The following is a 20713-nucleotide window of genomic DNA, read 5'->3' on the forward strand; positions in this document are numbered from 1 at the left end:
ATTTACAATTGTGGTATATTTTAAAATCTCATACCTTTTATTGCCTACGTATTTTAAAAGATTCATTAATTAAAGAATCACTAATTAAGGGATGGATCATTAACTTATTCTCCTTTATCCCCCTCAAAACCTAATCTCGTTTTCTCTTCCCCTTCATACAGACGACTTCATTCACTCTCTTACTTCTCCTCTTCCATATACGTTTTTCAACTTGACCATAATGGCTCATTCATTATTTTATAAATATATTATGAATAATATGCTTTGTATTTTTATATATTCCATAAATATACCATAACATGCTCTAGCTAAAATAAATATGCGCAAACATATATAGATTATATCATTGTTGTATTATTTATATAATTAAATATTCTAATTAGATATGCTATATACCAGAAATTATTTCATAAATATATAATGAATATATTATATACTATATATATTTCTAGTATAATTAATAATATTTTTTAGATCTCGTTTGTTGTATAAATTATAGTTATAGCTCATATATATATATTTTTTAGATCTTGTTTGTTGTATAAATCATAATTATAGCTCATATATATACCACGTATTTTTTGTGAATTATAGGATTTGGTATTTTTAATTTATATTTATCTTGGTTCACACTTAAATACACATACCATAATCATACAGTGTATAACCATCAGAATATCGCTTTTGCTTGTGATAGTATAAGATTATTATAAAAAAAAATTGTAACACTAAGCAAGAGGCATATTTTTGGAAGGAAAAAAAAAACTGAAAGAAAAAATGGAGCTATTCACATGTGAAAGGGGAACTGAACAAATTTGAATAGCATTTGCTTATGTTTAGTAGCATAGTATCCCTAAAAATGTGCAAAATGAATGGAAAATGGTGATGATTAATGGGTAATTAATTAATATTAATGTGCGTGGATCCGTTTTTTGCTATAGAATCTGCTATCCATATAATTATGGATTTGCTGCTATAAATTTATAATCATTTCTTAAATCTTGTCTAGTAATAAAAGTTGCCCTATTTTGAAACCCACAATTGATGAATTTTGGAGAAGCTTGAATGTGGAAAGATAAATTTTTTGGGTGTTTATGGTTTCTGTTGGTTGATAGTTCGTAAATTCGATTTATTATTGTATTTGAAGCTCAAATCGTGATTAAGTTACATGTTTTGTAAGATTTATATGGTGAAAATTAGATTAGGAAAGTAACCTACCATTGTTGAACAAACATAAAGAAGTGAGTTTAAATTTCAAATCTGATTTTTATGAGAACTTTAGAGTCGGTGTTGTTTAATTTGTTGAAATAGTTAAAGGAGGTTGTCTACTAAATTTAAAACTATTTGGTGGAGATTTGGACTGGTTTTGAACAAGTATTGTAACTGAAAATCGTAAAAAGCGTTCGTAAGTATGGCTAGCGACGTTTATATACTTTTATACATTGTTATACACTTTTATATTAGGTTTACATACATTGTATATTACTATATATACATTTATACAAGGTAGAAGATTGGTTATATATGTATATAAGTACTATATAATACTGTATACATACAACTTCAAAAAATAAAATAAAAATAATGTTGGCTATGTGGTTTGTAAACGAAAAATGTGACTGTAGGTGTAAATTGTAATATGTTGTGTGCTGTAATTTGTGCAAAATTCCCAAAAATAAAACCCTTACCCGCCGCTTTTCTAACAAAAACAGAAAACGGATAAAGTTTCTCTCATCTCTGTCTCTCTAGCACTCAAAGTTTGTGCTGAAGTAGAAATGCTTGCCAACCCTAGCTTCCATGGACGACCTCTGCAATATGTACCAACAGTTCGTAACGAACTGTGCAGGCCCTACGCTTGCCCTCTACAGCTTCACAGCAGAAGCTATCAGTTCCTTGCTTCCTCATTGGGAGACAAGAGGAAGAGAATAAGAAGAAGAAGCATTAGCCGAATTTTTAAAACTCAATTCTCCGTAAGAGCTTCAGCGGAGCCTCAGGACTTGTCGGTTTTGGCTGTGGGTAGTGCTGGAGTTCAAGCCTCCCCATTCTCTGTTCGAATACCCGTTGGGGATAGACATGTAATGCTCGTCTTCTCTAAATGCGTCACTATTGTTTTCCATGTGCATTATTTTACTTGTTTTTTTTAACGAAGTCTATGTAATATTCCTCCGTCCAAATTCGTTTGGCTCTGGAGGAAGATAGTTAAATTTTACTTCCTAGTTTGGTTCTCCTGTAGCTAAATATGACAATAATAAGTAATGTTTCTTCTGTTCCATTTGTAGGTTGACTTGGTGGGCAATTGACCAAGTGTTAAAATAAATGGATAGTCTCTATTGAACCTAGCATTACTAAATATTGTAAGGAGGGGTTTAATCTTACTAGAGTAGGATAAATATACTATTGCATGACGTGTTTGGCATGCAGGAAAATTATTTTTCGTGAAAAGTGCTTCACCTAGAGAAATTAATTTTTGATGATTTTCTAGTGTTTGGTTGAGTATAAAAATAAGTGACATGTGATAATTGTATAAGATGGAGGATATGGTTTCATGATACTATTTTGGTGATATCTTTTGAATATTAAATACTCAAAACAATGTCCAAGTGTTGGTTGAAGCAAGTGGCAGGAGTAAGATTTCGGATAGTTGTGAAGGAAAATGACAAGTGACAGATATCATTTTTCCATTTTAGTTTCCACAATCTAAGTTAACGAAATGCTGGAATGGGGAAACATATACAATAATTTCTATAGTTAACTTGAGCTATTATGCTGTCTATGTTCTTAAATCTTAATTCATCCATTTTCCAAATTAATCTATTGAGTTATCTATTTTCTTGATCCATCCAACTTGAAACTAATACAATAAGCTTCCTGAGCTATCTATCTTCTGAATCAGTTTATTGCATATTTACAGATAACGGTTGAGACAGGTCTTATAGGGAGGCAGGCTAGTGGGGCAGTTACAGTTACAGATGGAGAAACTGTAAGTTGTTTTCTTCTATTCACAACCTTGTGTCTGATGGAGGATTGTTGCATCCAGCTTCCTATCCAATTGATGGTGTAATTTTTTTGTGAACACATTTGTGTTTTTGGTAAGTAGACAACTTTTTTGCAGATCCACCTCTCAAAATGTAATTGGAGAAGATTCTTGTATTTCTCTCTCTTAAATTTACCCAAATGAGCAGAACACCTCAAAATTCTCTGTCACTGCAATACCATGAAACTTAATGAAAGGCACTTTGTAAACACATCTTACTTCATTATAAACAACAAAAACAACTATGCCTCAATCACAAGCTAGTTGGCTCGGTTATATGAATCTTCACTATCCATTTTCCTGACATGTATTGTTAGATGAATTTTGGATGAAGACACAAGATATTGAAAATAAGTAAAAAAGAAGCAGAGATGGAAAGGCGCCAGGCTTTTCTTAATACATTATACATGCAATTGTTTGTACGTAACCTAGAACTGTTTAAGCTACATTTCTTCCAAGTATTAGAAACATATTAGGAAAAGAATATTCAATCGAATTCTATGGATTTTGAACATTACAATATAGGGCGAGTTTCATTTTATGGCACTATTTTGTGCTAATGGCACAAATATCCCTTGGCCATTGAAAATTTACGCAAACCTTCTAAAGGTTTTAGACTAAAGCGCAGTGGTGACCCTATATGCAAATCTTCTCAAGGGTATAGGCTAGAGTCAGTGGTTAGTTTTTCCTTCCAACTAACAGAGCTTGCTGTCATGTATTTATTTTGATTCTCCTCTTTCACTTTCCATTTTTACCTTCCTTTCAATTCTTCTCTTCTTGTTCTTCCCAGCCAATAATAACTTATATTTCTTTCAATATTTACCGTTTTCAACCTTATTTTGTCTTGGTCATATTCTAAATGAAAGAGGATTATTTTGGTTCAAGTGTGTGGTGTTTTTGGAGGGTAAACGGGCTTAGAACCAGACCAACGCTCAACTTAACTGAGAGTCATGTTTGGAAGGAAAAACTAAAGGTTTTGCTTTAGTCTATGACCTTGAGGACGTATTATTGTGGAATCGCGAAAATTGACTGCTATCATAAACCTCTGAATCAGCTAAGTTTACGACTTGAAGATTAGCGGACTTGATTAACAGATATATGCTGCAGGGTAAACCATGCCTCGGATCGTTGCTCTAGTCAATTTGATTTTGCAGTTTAGATTAGGACCCTTAGAAGAAGCCAGTAGCAAGAGATATGTAGTCAAGTCAGATTCATCAAAACAAGAGCCATACTCGAGTTGGTAATGTGATAGACTTATCTTGTTTAGTGCAAATCCAACTAAGAGACATAGGTTAACTTTGATCCCAACAACAAGAACAACAAACCAGTGTAATCCCACAAGTGGGGTTTGGGTAAGGTAATGTGTACGCAGACCTTACTCCTACCCTGAGCAGGCAGAGTGACTCTTTTCGATAGACCCTCGGCTCAAGGTGAGATGAAAAAAGAAGCAGTAGCAACAGGGAGTAATAATAGCAAAATAGCAAGAAAGCCGAAGCGAAAGACACAAGTAGTAATAGAAATCTAAAAATAAGAAAATACAAGACTAACACTAATACTACTGGCATGGACAAGGAAAACTCATGGCTACCGATTAACCTCCTACCCTAATTCTCGACCTCGACACCCTCCTATCAAGGGTCATGCCCTTGGTAAGATGAAGCAGCGCCATATCCTGCCTAATCACCTTTCCTTAATACTTCTTTGGCCGACCTCTACCTTTTCTCACACCCACCAAGGCCAATCTCTTACATCTCCTTACTGGGGCATCAATGTCTCTCCTCTTCACATGCCTGAACCATCTAAGCCTCGCTTCCTACATCTTGTCCTTCACTGAGGTCACACCTACCTTGTCCCGAGTATCTTCATTCCTAATCTTATCTATCCTGGTATGCCCGCACATCCATCTCAACATCCTTATTTCTGCCACCTTCATCTTCTATACATGAGAATTCTTGACTGGCCAACACTCTGCCCCATACAACATAGTTGGTCTAACCATCTCTCTGTAGAACTTATTCTTAAGTTTGGTGGCACATTCTTATCACATAAAACACTGGATGCGAGCCTCCATTTCATCCATCTCACTCCAATACGATGTGCAACATCTTCGTCGATCTTTCCATTTCCTTGGATTACCGGCCCAAGAGACTTGAAACTTCCTCTCTTGGGGATAACCTGTATATCAAGCCTCACGTCCACATCCGCTTCACGAGTCACGTCACTGAACTTGCACTCCAAGTATTCTGTTTTGGTCTTGCTCAACTTGAAACCTTTAGACTCCACGGTCTGTCTCCAAGCCTCTAACCTTGTGTTAACACCGCCTCGCGTCTCGTCAATCAGTACAACATCATCCGCAAATAACATGCACCATGACACCTCTACTTGAATGTGACGCGACAATGCATCCATTGCCAAGGCAAGTAAAAATGGACTAAGGGCTGATCCCTGATGCAACCCCATCACGACCCTCCCACTGTCCTCACCCTGGTCTTAGCTCCATCATACATGTCCTTAATCGCTCTAATGTAAGCCACAAGCACACCTCTAGCCTCCAAACATTTCCACAGGACCTCCATTGGGACTTTGCCGTATGCTTTTTTCTAGGTCAACGGACACCATATGCAAGTTCCTCTTTCTCTCCCTATACTGCTCCACCATTCTCCTAACAGGGTGAATGGCTTCCGTAGTTAGAACGCCACGGCATGAATCAGAACTCGGAAATAGACACACTCCTCCTCACGTTCACTTCCACCACCCTCCCAAACTTTCATAATATGGCTTAACAGTTTGATGCCCCCTATAGTTATTGCAATTTTGGATATCCCCCTTGTTCTTGTACAATGGGATCATCATACCCCACCTCCATTCCCTGCGTTCTTCCAAAATTCCACCGGAATTTCATCTGGCTTGGTTGCTCTACCCTTGTTTATCTTACGAATAATTCCCTCGACATCCGCAACTTTAATACGCCTACAATACCCAAAATCACAACGTCTCTCGGAGTGTTCCAAATCGCCAAATATAATGTTCCTGTCCCCTCTTCGTTCAAAAGTTTATGGAAGTATGTTTGCCATCTACGTCTAATATGTGCCTCTTCCATCAAAACTCTGTCATTCTCGTCTTTGATGCACTTCACTTGGTCCATATCACATGCCTTCCTTTCTCTTACCTTGGCTAGCCTGAACAACCTCTTGTCCCCAAGTTCTTCATACAGACGTCTGAGTGCTGCAGGCTTAGCTACCGTTACCGCTAACTTCGCCTCCTTCTTAGACTTCTTATACCACTCCCTATTAGTCCTTTTCTCCTCCTCGTCTATGCTCTCCACTGGCTTCAGATACGCCACTTTTTTAGCTTCCACTTTTCCTTGGACCTTTCCATTCCACTATCAGTCCCCTTTGTGACCACTAGGGTAAACCCTTCGAGACCCCTAATATCCTTCTAGCAGCTTTCCTAATGTAATTCGCTGTCGTGGTCCACATACCGCTCGTGTCCCCACTACTCCTCAAAGTCCCCATAGCCAACAACTTCTCCCCCAGCTCTTGAGCTTTGTCCGTAATGAAAGTTCCCCACTTGATCGTAGGTTGACCATATACCGCCCTCTTTTTCCTCTTCCTCATGATCTCTAAATCCATTACCAAGAGCCTTTGATCCCAAATTATTGATTTAAAAGTATCGGAAGAGGTGAATCTGCCCTTGATTTGAAAATCCAATTCTTTGTTTACTTTCTTGTCTAAGGTTAAAACTCAATTTGAATATACAACTTAATTAATTACATAAGTCCCTTCTCAGATGACGACATATTTTCCTTTTCTTTCTAAAAGAAAAACCCATTTTTTGTCTTTCTAAAATCATCAACGGTGAAATCAAAACTACTTATCAGTTTGCTTTTTGATGATAACTTTTAAAACAAAAAATGGGTTTTTCTTTTAGAAAGAAAAGGAAAATATGTCGTCATACTTTTAAAACATTTATTTGAAGATAAAAATAGCTGTGGTCTTGCTTTCAATATTTTGGAAGACCCTTGTTGCTTTGACTATTTCAAGATTCAATAACTTATGAGCATACGTATCAAGGTTTTGAAAATGTAGGAACTCTTTCTAAGTAACATTTGGCCCTTCAACTCTTGGTGATGGTAAAAGTTATTCTTAATTCGTTTCAATTATATACGTACTAAAGGTTACGGTGAAATATCATGTCTGTTAAATATCAAGCTTCTAACTTTTTCTCCACTTCGGCGACTGGTCTATGATCCGTAGTTTCATATGCTTCTAGCTGAGAATTGAGTACGTGCTCCATTGAACTTGTCATGAACTAAATATGATACTTATCTAATTTAATATTCTTCTTGCCAGAAAGAACACTAGTTTTCTTTTAATTATTTGGAACAGATTTAGGAATACAATATCCTTGATGGTGTTGGTGGATTCACGCTTATGTCATCAAGTTTTTTATTATTGAACCAAGAACTAAATACACTAGTCTAATTAATGAAAAGCGATCAAACCAACCGAATGCACACTTCCATTTGCACCAGTGTCTAATAACAAGTCCGGTTATAGACGCCATCTTCAAATTCTTGGTCTGCCTCTGAGCATAGATGGGACTTTAATAGTAATGACAATTTGTGCTGATTAAGACAAAATCTTTTCCTTTTAGTATGTCTAATAAAGAAAAGAACATTATTTTTGTAATAAATCTTATATAATTTTTTTTCTTACTTGTTATAAATATTATATGAAATCTTTGCTAAAAAAGTATTATATACAAAGCTTCCTGTTATTGTGTTCATGTCTAATGGAGGAACTAGTAAGCAGCAACAACAACAACAACAACAACAACCCAGTATAATCCCACTAGTGGGTCTGGGGAGGGTAGTGTGTACGCAGACCTTACCCCTACCTTGGGGTAGAGAGGCTGTTTCCGATAGACCCTCGGCTCCCTCCTTCCAAGAACTCCCCACCTTACTCTTGGAGTGACTCGAACTCAAAACCTCTTGGTTGGAAGTGGAGGGTGCTTACCACTAGAGCAACCCACTCTTGTCGGAGGAACTAGTAAGCATGGTGTCAAAACTTTAGACGAGAAAGTAAACACTAAACAGGACCTACATGAAGGACGTTTGGTTTTACCAATTCTATAGTGCATGCACCATGATTCCGAGAAGCTTTAACTATCAAATAATTGGGTCTTTGTGGTAATACGTATGGGATTTGGGTTGTTGCGCTAGTATATTTGGTTAGACTGCAGTGGTACAATTTCAGTTTATTTCAAAATACCATTATATGGGATAACACTATTTTCTTGTCTATTTGGTGGAAGGCTATAGACCTCTTTCTGGTGTTCATTTGACTGATTTTCCATGAAAATGGTGAGCTATTTAGGTGCTGTTTTGATAGGTATTCTGAAATACTTATTTAAGACTTATAAAATATAATTTTGTGTTTGGATGACTATTTATTCATAGCAATTTTAGGGCTAAAGTTTTGCTAATGGAGCGGTCATAAGTGTGAGAACAGTAGGAAGGAAATATATAGGAGTTTTTCATAATCGTGGCTGTACACCATGGATTTATCTTTAACCCATACTTGTTTACCCTCCCTAGGTATTACACATATGGGGCTCTACAAATTGATACTATTACAGATGATATTGTGCTAATTGTTGAAACGAATAATGGAGTCAACCAACAACTGGATCTATTGAGAAGAATGTAGGTAAATTGAAATTAGACGAGATTGTGGTGCCTATATGCGGACAACTAAGATATCTAGACGCAGTCATGATAAAGTAGATGAAAATGTAACTGAGAGAACTAGAACATAATGGTTGAAGAGGAGGAGTGCGACATGTGTACTATGTGATAGAAAGATAACTAACAAGGTGAAAGATAATTTTTATAAAATGGTAGTGAGAGAAACAAAAGTTATATAGGAGCAAAAGTGGGCCTTTGAGTTCTTGTATCCACAAGATGGATGGGTGTACCTTTATGTAAGATTGGACAAGATTAGAAGGATTATATTTGACAAAAGGGTGCAAGTAACACACTTAAAGGATAAATGAGAGAGGGTTTCTTTATATAGTTTGGCCGTGTATTACGTAGATCTCCACGTGCACTCTTCTAGTTGTGACATTATGATGATCAAATATGCTAATTGGGATGAGGTATATGTAAAAATCCTATGGAAGATAATTGTCTCAAAAGACTTACAATTCTCAAAATTATTATGAGTTCAGGTAACAATAGAAAACAACGTAAGTTAAAGATCCATAGATGTGATAACAATGGAATTAAGCTTACTTGTTGTTTTTACACTAAGATTAGGTCCGGCATTTGCCAAGTCTTTTTACTATGATTAGAGACTTGTCGGTGTAGGGATAAGTGTGATATTTAGAGAACCCCTAATCTTAAGTCAAATTGTCTATTACTCCCTCCGTCCCACTTTATGAGGCAATGGTTGACTCGGCACGGAGTATAAGAAAGAAAAGAAGACTTTTGAAACTTGTTGTCTAAAAGAAACCATAGATATTTGTGTGGCTGTAAATCAATTCATTAAGGGTAAAGTATAAATACTAAAGATAAATTATTTCTAAATAAGGAAAGGTGACATTCTTTTTGGGACTAACTAAAAAGGAAAGAGGGCCACATAAATTGGAATGGAGGGAGTAGCAAAGTAGTGGTGGAATGAGACAGCCGTATAAAGCATAATAGCTACAGAGGAACCCAACTTGCATCCAAATGAGGTGTAGTTGATTGATTAAACTCTCGGTTTTCTCTGCACATTGTTCACCCGTTCTTTCTCTGCTTTTATGCAATTGCACCATGAACTATGTTGATGGGCCATAGAGTTTCTTAACTTCTTATATGCTTCACTTGAAGAATGGAAGTTTTTATAGTTCTCCACCTGTTGAGGATCCATTCAAACATTGACGTGATCATGTTTCATCCCTTAACAGCTTATTTAATGGGTGGTAATTTTGTTTCAATCAGCATCAAGTTGTCCTTTCAGTATTACCTATCAAAAAAAAAAAGGTTGTCCTTTTAGTATTTAACTTAGATGGTGGAAATGTTGCTTGTAAGATCTATCCTTGGCAATATCCTGGATCAGTATGCTTATATTGAGATGTTTTTTTGTTTTTGTTTTGTAGATTATCTATACAACTGTTTGTTTAGCTGATGTCCCAAGCGAGCCTTCTGATTTTTTCCCTCTTTCTGTTCATTATCAAGAACGTTTTTCAGCAGCTGGTCGGACGAGGTGGGTCTAGTAAAACTTGCTTCTATTCATTCACTTCCGCTTAGCACCACTCCTTTGCCTTTTCCTTTTTAGTCTATACCATGTACTTGTTCTTACTAATTTTGCATTTTCCAGTGGGGGATTTTTTAAACGAGAAGGGAGGACAAAAGATCATGAGGTACTATGTGATTCTGGTCTTGAAATTTTGTATTTGCTCGTAAGCTTCTGCCTAGATTCCAGATAGAAGTACAATTTTTAATTGATAAAAGATGTGCTTTTGCACATATACTGCTGCTTGGGATTAACTTCTAGAGTAATTGCACTTGAATTCACAGTTGCATATACGTTTTTGAAACAGGTGGATATGAATCTCTAGGAAGTTGTGTTACCAATTGTTAGTTTACAGATATGTATAGTGTAGTCTTGTCCCACATTGGAAGAGGAGTAATATCTCCTTGTAGTGTATAGCTATAAATAGGGATCTCTTGTATTGTATTTATCATCCAATATCAATAACATATTTTCTCCCGTGCCTTCTCACATGGTATCAGAGCATTAGTGAGAAAAGATAGCTGTGCGTCATTCCAGCGTTAACCGGGAAGAAAGAACTTAGTCATCGTGCAATTTTTCCGGTGACCTAAGGCTTGTCTAAGTGAAAGTCACTTTCTGTCGGTGTTGTGCTAAAACCAACACCACCACGAGGTAGATCACCCTCCGACGACCAACCCCTGAAATTTTATCCGGCAGAAAAGCCGCCACGCGCCGGCAACAACTTTTCCGGCGAGGGTTCTGGCCACTTTCCGGCCATTTTTTCGCGAAGCTTCTTCAGGACAGTGTGCTCTCCTCAAAATTCCGAGCCTACCCGTCTAATTCAAATCAAATTCCGACTACTTTTATATTTTTCCGGCGTGAACAGTGACCTTTCCGGCCATTTTTTGAAAACATTTCTTCTAGACAGCTTGCTCGCAAAGGAATTCCGTGTCTATCCATCCTGGTTACGACAAATTCCGGCAACTTTGAAATTTTCCGGCGAGCTACAGTGTTTCCGGCACAAAACAGTATTCTGTTTTCCTGATGTAAATAGTGTTTTTCAAGCTATTTCTTCAGTTTTCTCACAGGAGTTACTTATTTTCACTATTTAAAGTTAACCCTACTACTACAAATTGTAGCAACATGGGAACCAATGCTTTGAATAGTCGGATGGTTTCTTTAGCAGAGTATATTGAGTTCCTTCAGTATAAAGCATGTAAGCAGACATCTTCTGAGATAACTTCTGTTGTTCAAACAGGTAATAGCGTGACTTGTTTCTCCCAATCTTCATCCTCGGAGTCTTGGGTCATTGATTCAGGTGCATCAGATCATATTTCTGGTAACAAATCTCTTTTCACTACTATTTCGTATTCTCAATCTCTTCCAAAAGTCACAATGGCCAATGGGTCTCAAACCATGGCAACTGCAATAGGTCAAGCAAGCCCACTTCCTTCCTTACCTTTAGATTCGGTCCTTTATGTTCCCAATAGTCCTTTTAATCTCATAGCTGTTAGTCGCTTAGCCAAATCACTTAAATGCGTTGTTTTATTTCTTGATGACCATGTTTTTATACAGGAACGCAATACGGGGCAGATCATTGGTACCAGGCGTGAATCAAACAGACTTTTTTACCTTATCCTTGCTAAATCACATGGACTTACATCTTGTCTTCCTTCTACAACTTGTCATGTTACTGATTCACCAGATTTATTACATAAACGGTTGGGACATCCCAGTTTGTCAAAACTTCAGAAAATGGTATCTGGTTTATCTCACTTGTCAGCTCTAGAGTGTGAGTCATGTCAGCTCGGTAAGCATACCCGCTCCCATTTCCCTCGACGTCTTGATAATCGAGCAGAGTCACCTTTTAATTTAATCCATTCAGATGTTTGGGGTCCTAGTCGGGTCAGTTTTACCTTGGGATTCCGCTACTTTGTCAGTTTCATTGATGATTATTCCAGGTGCACTTGGATATTTTTGATAAAAAATCGATCTGCGCTGTTTACTATTTTCCAGACCTTCTACGCTGAAATTCAAAATCAATTTGGGGTTTCTATTCACACATTTCGTAGTGATAATGCCCGAGAGTATTTGTCTTCCCCATTTCAGCAATTTATGAAATTTCATGGGATTATTCATCAAACGTCTTGTCCGTACACATCTCAACAAAATGGGGTAGCTGAAAGAAAGAATAGACATCTTATTGAAACTGCTCGTACCCTATTCATACAATCTCATGCTCCGTTGCGCTTTTGGGGGGATGCAGTTCTTACATCTTGCTATCTTATTAATCGTATGCCATCTTTAGCTATCCAGAACCAAGTTCCATTCTCTGTCATGTTTCCCCACTTACCTTTGTTCTCTCTTCCACCCCGTATCTTTGGAAGCACTTGTTTTGTCCATAACTTTACTCCAGGAACAGATAAGTTAGCTCTTCGTGCTCTTAAGTGCGTATTTCTGGGTTTCTCGAGAACACAAAAGGGGTATCGATGCTACTCTCCTGACCTCCAGCGTTACCTTATGTCCGCTGATGTTACATTCTTTAAAACCCAATCATACTTCACAGGTTCAGGTCATCACTTAGATATTTCTGAGGTACTACCAGTTTCATCTTTTGGAGATTTAGTCACTCCAGCTCCACCACCTACAGCTCCAGTTGTAGCTCCACCACCTATAGCTCCAGTTGTAGCTCCACCACCTATAGCTCCGGTTGTACCACCTACATCTCCGGTTGTAGCTCCAGTTCCTCCACATAATCCAGTTCAACCTTCTGCAGCTTCACCACTCTTGACTTATCATCGTCGTCCACATCCAGCATCAGGCCCAGGTAATTCACGCCCCGCATCAGATTCTGCACCTACTGCAGACTTGTCTCCTCTTAGTCAACCAATTGCACTCCGCAAAGGTGTACGATCCACACTTAATCCTAATCCCCACTATGTCGGTTTAAGTTATCATCGTCTGTCGTCACCTCATTATGCCTTTATATCTTCTTTGTCCACTGTTTCTATCCCTAAGTCTACAGGTGAGGCACTATCTCATCCAGGATGGCGACATGCTATGTTTGACGAGATGTCTGCTTTACATGCGAGTGACACTTGGGAGCTTGTTCCTCTTCCTGCAGGTAAGTCTACTGTTGGTTGTCGTTGGGTTTATGCAGTCAAAGTCGGCCCAGATGGCCAGGTTGATCGGCTTAAGGCTCGTCTTGTTGCAAAAGGATATACTCAGATTTTTGGGCTTGATTATAGTGATACTTTCTCTCCCGTGGCTAAAGTAGCATCTGTTCGTCTCTTTTTGTCCATGGCTGCTGTACGTCATTGGCCTCTTTATCAGTTAGACATTAAGAATGCTTTTCTCCACGGTGATCTTGAGGAAGAAGTTTATATGGAGCAACCACCTGGTTTTATTGCTCAGGGGGAGTTTAATGGTTGTGTGTGCAGATTGCGCATGTCACTATATGGTTTGAAACAGTCCCCTCGAGCTTGGTTTGGTAAGTTCAGCACAATTATTCAGGAGTTCGGCATGACTCGTAGTGAGGCTGATCACTCTGTGTTTTATCGGCATTCTGCTCCTAATCTGTGTATTTATCTAATGGTTTATGTTGATGATATTGTTATTACTGGTAATGATCAGGATGGTATTACTAATCTGAAGCAACATCTCTTTCAGCACTTCCAGACTAAGGATCTGGGAAGATTGAAGCATTTTCTAGGTATTGAGGTCGTTCAGTCTAGCTCAGGTATTGTTATTTCACAGCGGAAGTATGCCTTAGACATTCTTGAGGAGACTGGAATGATGGGTTGCAGACCTATTGACTCTCCTATGGATCCGAATGCTAAGCTTCTGCCTGGACAGGGGAGCCTCTTAGAGACCCAACGAGATATAGGAGGTTGGTTGGCAAATTGAATTACCTCACAGTGACTAGACCTGACATTTCTTTTCCGGTGAGTGTTGTAAGTCAGTTTATGGATTCTCCCTGTGATAGTCACTGGGATGCAGTTCGCATTCTTCGGCATATAAAGTCAGCTCAAGGCAAATGATTACTATTCGAGGATCGAGGCCACGATCAGATTGTTGGGTACACAGATGCTTGGGCAGGATCACCTTTTGATAGACGTTCTACGTCTGGATATTGTGTTCTAGTAGGAGGTAATTTGGTCTCGTGGAAGAGCAAGAAACAAAATGTAGTTGCTCGATCTAGCGCCGAAGCCGAATATCGGGCCATGGCTATGGCGACGTGTGAGTTAGTTTGGGTCAAGCAGTTGCTCAATGAGTTAAAGTTCGGAGAATTCAGCAAGATGGAGCTAGTGTGTGATAGTCAAGCTGCTCTTCATATTGCGTCAAATCTGGTGTTCCATGAGAGGACTAAACACATTGAGATCGACTCTCACTTTGTCAGAGAAAAAATACTTTCAGGAGATATTGTTACAAAGTTTGTAAAGTCGAATGATCAACTAGCAAATATTTTCACTAAGTCTCTTACTGGTTCTCGTATTAGTTACATGTGTAACAAGCTCGGTACATATGATGTGTATGCACCGGCTTGAGGGGGAGTGTTAGTTTAATATAGTGTAGTCTTGTCCCACATTGGAAGAGGAGTAATATCTCCTTGTAGTGTATAGCTATAAATAGGGACCTCTTGTATTGTATTTATCATCCAATATCAATAACATATTTTCTCCCGTGGCTTCTCACACCAATGATCTATACAAAATTATCCAACCATGCCATGTATGTAAAAGGAAATGAAGAATCTCGAATAGATGCTCTCTGGTAGTTGGCTGTTTTGTTATGGCAAAAATGCTTTATTAGTGTTAATTTCCACCAAGAGAGAGTTACTTTTCTCGTCAAAGTACATGAGATGTTGTTTGTGAATAATATGATTATGGGCTAAAATAAGTCTGGAATATGCAAAGACTAGCACCTGGTTTCTGATATTCAATTTAATAGATATTGCATACCTTTTGGTTACCAAAATAGATATTGTGTAAGTTTAACTGAGTAATGATTACCTTAATTACATATAATTAAGTTGGCTTTGATGCTGAATTCACTTTCAGGGATCAAAGAAATATACACAGTTTCTTGTCCTCCAGGTCCAAACTCTCATATGTTTCAGATTTTTGGATATTTATGAGAACATCTTTTCGAATGCAGAAATTTTATCATTGTTTTGCATGAATACCAATGATTGAATGTCGTTTAGAACAAGTTGATCTTATGTTTGAGGGCTCCTTTAGAAAATGTGATAATATCACTTGTTAAAATTGCAACAAAAGGCAAATGCAAGGGAACATCAAATCTCATATTTTTGGATACTGGGAGACTGCCAAATTTACATAATTTGCAGCTGTCAGCTCCTTTATAAAAACCTATAATGAGGTCCCAACCTCGATAACTGTGGGACCTCATTAAACTTAGATTAGCCTTTATAAATGGTCACTTCCATTGAAACAACCACAGCTGCGTCATGCAGCTTAGAATGAAGACATTTGATACTTTAATTCTAGTTCGTCTGATAAACAGGCCATCCTGCAAACGTCCCGTCTTTCCAATCACACGCTTACGTAGTCAACAAATAAGGATAGTAAGTTTTTTGAGGTTGCTAAATGGCAAGTCTTGTGAGATTCTTAGGTTTACTTCGCAAATCTTTTAATAGAGTAAATCACATGCTTCTTCTCTCAGGGATTTGGGTTTAGCAAATAAACTGGTTACAGTTTAAAAGGGTCTCCTGTGAATCTGGTACTTTAGGTCATCTAAATTTCCACTTTTAGCCTGTTCTGAAATGGACAGATGTGAGTATCCTGTGTAGATGTTCATTCTTTGTCTTACAGACATTTCTCTTGTTTCTGCTGCATTTGGTCCTTCCAAATGATTATACATGTGGATTGACTAGTTATTTATAACCAAGTAAGCTACAATTCATTTTCTTTTATCTTAGCCTGTTCTGAAATGGACAGATGTGAGTATCCTGTGTAGATGTTCATTCTTTGTCTTCAGACATTTCTCTTGTTTCTGCTGCATTTGGTCCTTCCAAATGATTATACATGTGGATTGACTAGTTATTTATAACCAAGTAAGCTACAATTCATTTTCTTTTATCTCGTCCTTGTGCTATGATATCATGATGGTCTGTCAGACATTTTGTGTGTTAAGAATCTTGGTTCTTGATACTCTATAGCATTTTGAGATAAAGCAATAGGCTTAACTACACTATGACGGTCCAGATTGTTCTGAAATGGTCAGTAGTGCAGATAGAGTGAGTGTTATTCTAGGCATTTTCAAGACCAAGGTATATGTTCTGTGGGATGGGTTAGTTCTCTTAGTTTTCTTTTGCGCAAAGCTATATTGCTTGTTGCACAACTTTCTGTTGTAGTTACCTTGTGTCTTATGAATTTCGGATGATTCTAAGCTTTGATTGGCATATCGGTCTGAGATGAGCTGAAATGGAGCAACATGATCAGTGAGGACTCATATAGCCATTCCTAACTTGCTTGGAATTTAGGCATAGTAGTAGTTCCCTATCGATCACATCTCAGTTACATTACAGTTCAAAACCTTTTCTTTCAACTTAGTTGGGTCTTGAAATAATCACTGAGTAATTTAAGCTTAGCATGCGGCGATGAGAAAGGTAATTGAATAAAAAACTTAGCTGCATTTCACTGATTCCCTTTTGACTATGGGTGGGAAATTTTATTCATAGTCAGAAAGAAAACTTTCGATGTAAACAAAGATGGGCCATCAAATTGATAGAGATGGATTGGAGGCAGAAAAACTTCATGACAATCATCCATATTAGTCAAAATATTCTGATGTGCATATGCCAGGTGATGAGATATGCTTTAGAAGGTGTAGGAGAGATTTGCAGGAAATGGTAGTACACCAGGCGTATGAATACTCAAGTGATAGAATTTGAACAGCAAAGGATGGTATATAAAGACAGCCGCTGTCAAGGAAAAAGAAAGAGTGACACATCAGATGGCAATAAGTACTACTTTGGTCGGGATTTTCCAAAACAACCACCCAATCAATAGCCTGAGATGCTACGACAAACGAGTCTCTTGTTGACGATGAGATCACCATGTGATAAGGTGGTGTAGCAGGAGGTGCAACAAGTCATGGTAAGCGAGGGAACAAGTCATCCACTGTTGGTATAATAAATTTAGCCAAGACTTAGTCATGCATGGAGTCAAAATCCAATTGAAGCTCAACAAGTGTAAGGACTAAAAACATCTTCTATCATTACTCCACTTGTCTGTGGAGATGGGCATCAACTCATTAAATTGCTCCATCATTGTTCAATACCATATAAAGAGACCACAATCATTCATCTACTACTGTGGGGTGCTTCACATAACCTTGGATCTAACTCAACCTGAAAGCTAGTTCATGATGTGAGGATTGCTCAGGAACATATAAGGAGACAAACAACCCATCCTCTACCAATGTGGGATCCTAAACACCCCCTTACGCCCAGGCTTGCCAACTGGAGCATGGACAATATAATATGGGGGCCCAACATAGAGAAAAAACAATAACAAGGATGAGCCTCACTCTGGTACCATGTTAAAAAATGGACCTTAGCTGCCTAAGTCAACTCAAAAGCTAGCTCATGGGGTGATAATTTCTCAAGACGATACCGAGTGCTTAGAGTGATTTTAGTTGGGGGAAAGGCGGGAAGAAAAAGTCCGAGGTTAAGAACGCATCCATCCACCAATATGGGTTTCTCAAAAACAAACACCTTGTCGTTTATACCATAACTGAACAGAAGAAAACTATGATAATTAGTTTGTGCTACCTATCAAGTTTCTGTGGTAATCATAAGACTCGAATTACTAGGTCCCCATTTTGGAACCGAAAACATCAACTACGAGTGACATTAGATGAGCTTGAGAGATGTCTTTAGTAAAGAGGCATAATAAGCTGGTTAGAGTATGTTAACCATTAGGAGCTATAAAAAAAAGTCGCTAGAAAGTTGACGTACTGAAAGCACTCAAAATCTTGTTGGAAATCAGAAGGATAGAGATACAGCCTTGTAAGCCTGCACTCTCTGCAGTCAGGATTCGGGTGCTTCTCTCGTTAGCCAGCTCGGCTATATGTTGACGATGTGAGCTACTAGGCTACTTCAGGTGCTTCCCGACAACAATGGGGTTTTCTCCAAATTCATCTCCATTGTACTTATGCAACTCATTAACACCCAAAATCAGTGTGAAACCAATAATTAAGCTAAGTTGGGCATATTCGACAGGAAATATAACCAAAGAGCTGTAACAATGCAAGTAAATTACTATCAAACATACATAAATATGCCCAACATCAGTGATGTAACCTATTCTTAAGTAGGAAAGAATATCAAGGTCACATAATTATACAAACAATAATCTCCCAAATTAATTTCTAGTGATGCTTTTTTTTATTTATTAAGTATTAATTCCTACTGATTCCAATTGATATATAACATATTTTCTAATAATATCACAATATTCTTACCAATAACAATATAATATTTAAAAGTTGGGCTGCAAAAATTTTTAGATGTCTTTTGACTGGTTTCTCCTCTGGCCTCTTCCAATTTATTAGTAAAAGATACCCTTATATCTATAAAGTATTGGATCTTACTGAGAAGGTCAGAGTATCTGAAAGGTCCGTGACAAAATCATATATCATGTCTTACAAACTAGACCGTGATTTACAACACATCTGATTTCAGTTGCAATGCTGACTGCTATAGGATGGATTTTGAGAAAACTTTGTCATTTTGTGAAAAAGGAGGAGAGATGGTGGAGGGTATGTACTATGTCCTTGCTGAAGAGAATATTAATGTGTGTGCAAGAGCCTTTGGAGTTGGTAATCCTGTCAATCTTTCTAAGATTGTGATAACCTGAAAGACGACATTTCTATCCATAGGAACTGAATGCTTTTTTCTTGGATGCCATTGCTAAACCACAGCTAATATTTTATGTTATACGAGGTCTCAATACTGTTGTCTGTATTGAAATGTCTTGCTTCTTGCAGGTTCTCATTTGTAGATTGATTGATAGGCCTTTACGTCCAACCATGCTTAAGGGATTCTACCATGAAACCCAAGTACTTTCTTGGGTAAGCTCATATGCTTTCTTGCAACCATCCTCTTAATATTTGTTGATGTTCCTTTGATAGTGTATCTGCTCGAATGTCTTGATGTGGCCTTTTAAGTTGCACTATCATTGTAACTTTGAAGGTATTAAGTTATGACGGTTTGCATCCACCAGATGCCTTGGCAGTTACGGCTGCTGGAATTGCTATGTAAGAAAATTCCCTTGATGCTCTTCCATTCCTACGCTAGTAAAGGCTGGTTTACTGATGGTAATTTGAGGCAATTTCTTTCAAGTTGTGCAACAGGGCTTTGTCAGAAGTACCAAGTTCAGAAGTTATAGCAGGAGTTCGAATTGGTCTTATTGGTGATAAGTTCATTGTGAATCCAACCATTCAGGAAATGGAAAACTCGAAGTTGGATTTGCTACTAGCAGGCACAAACAATGCAATATTGATGATTGAGGTAGATTTTCTATCTAGTAAAAGCTTCATGATAAATGAGAGAGCATAAAAATTGAATATTCTTCTACCCAAGGAGCGTAGAGTGGTACCAGTTACGATCCATTCTATCTAAGTGTTCAGTATGATGCGAGCCTAGACAGTGGTACAGGAGATGAGCAACCTGCTTTCCGTAGGTCATAAATGCACTTTCAAAATGTAATGCATAAAATCCAAAAATATTTGAATGGTTAACAAATAGCATACTATGAAATTGTCAGGCAGTTGCTGTGTGCATGAAATATTCTACTAACACTATGATCAGTTGTTTTTCTTTTTATGATATAGATGCCACTTGCCCATAGTAGTTAGTGTCATCAAATTCAGTACTAATTAATCTTGTTGTTACAGGGGTATTGTGATTTTCTTCCGGAGGACAAGTTGCTTGAAGCTGTAGAAGTTGGGCAGGTTTTTATCTTAAATTTATGTTACTCTTCTAAGTCCAATTTATAGTTATCCTAGTTTGGTCCAATCAAAGTTATTTTTAATCTACTCAGTTTCTAGTAAGAGGCGCTCAAGTAGTAGTTGCTTGGAATAAAATGTTTATTCGTGTCTATGCTCTTAATTATTTGTCACGCCTTACAGCATGCTGTAATTTCACATTACTGTGAGGGTCCTCTTTTCCTTTTTTGCTCCTGAAATCATTTTCAATCATCCCTGTTTGGACTAATGGAAGCATGGCTATGATTCGGGCCTATGATCTTTTAGTATGTTATTGTAGTTATAATCATCCTTGTAATCTGAAAAATCTTTAGCCGATGCTCTATCGGAAATAACCTCTTTGCCCTCCCAGGATGAAGGTAAGGTCTGCGTACACACTATCCTCCTCAGATTCCAGAATTGCTGC

The 20713-nt window shown here is 37.7% G+C and overlaps 1 protein-coding gene across 2 annotated transcripts in view; it reads left to right on the forward strand.

Annotated features, from left to right (window-relative positions):
- The first annotated feature begins 1688 nt into the window (after positions 1 to 1688).
- The window catches only part of LOC107782252 (putative polyribonucleotide nucleotidyltransferase 1, chloroplastic), a 64215-nt gene continuing 45190 nt past the window's right edge, over positions 1689 to 20713 (forward strand). For both annotated transcript variants that reach the window (XM_075239809.1, XM_075239810.1), the window contains exons 1-8: positions 1689 to 2075; positions 2912 to 2980; positions 10178 to 10284; positions 10399 to 10441; positions 19309 to 19392; positions 19514 to 19578; positions 19675 to 19831; positions 20218 to 20274. In XM_075239809.1, the coding sequence (XP_075095910.1) occupies positions 1776 to 2075; positions 2912 to 2980; positions 10178 to 10284; positions 10399 to 10441; positions 19309 to 19392; positions 19514 to 19578; positions 19675 to 19831; positions 20218 to 20274 (882 nt within the window). In that variant the 5' untranslated portion in view covers positions 1689 to 1775. The remainder of the gene's footprint in view (positions 2076 to 2911; positions 2981 to 10177; positions 10285 to 10398; positions 10442 to 19308; positions 19393 to 19513; positions 19579 to 19674; positions 19832 to 20217; positions 20275 to 20713) is intronic.

Source organism: Nicotiana tabacum, chromosome 19 (assembly GCF_000715075.1).
Source record: "Nicotiana tabacum cultivar K326 chromosome 19, ASM71507v2, whole genome shotgun sequence".
NCBI classification, from domain to species: domain Eukaryota; kingdom Viridiplantae; phylum Streptophyta; class Magnoliopsida; order Solanales; family Solanaceae; genus Nicotiana; species Nicotiana tabacum.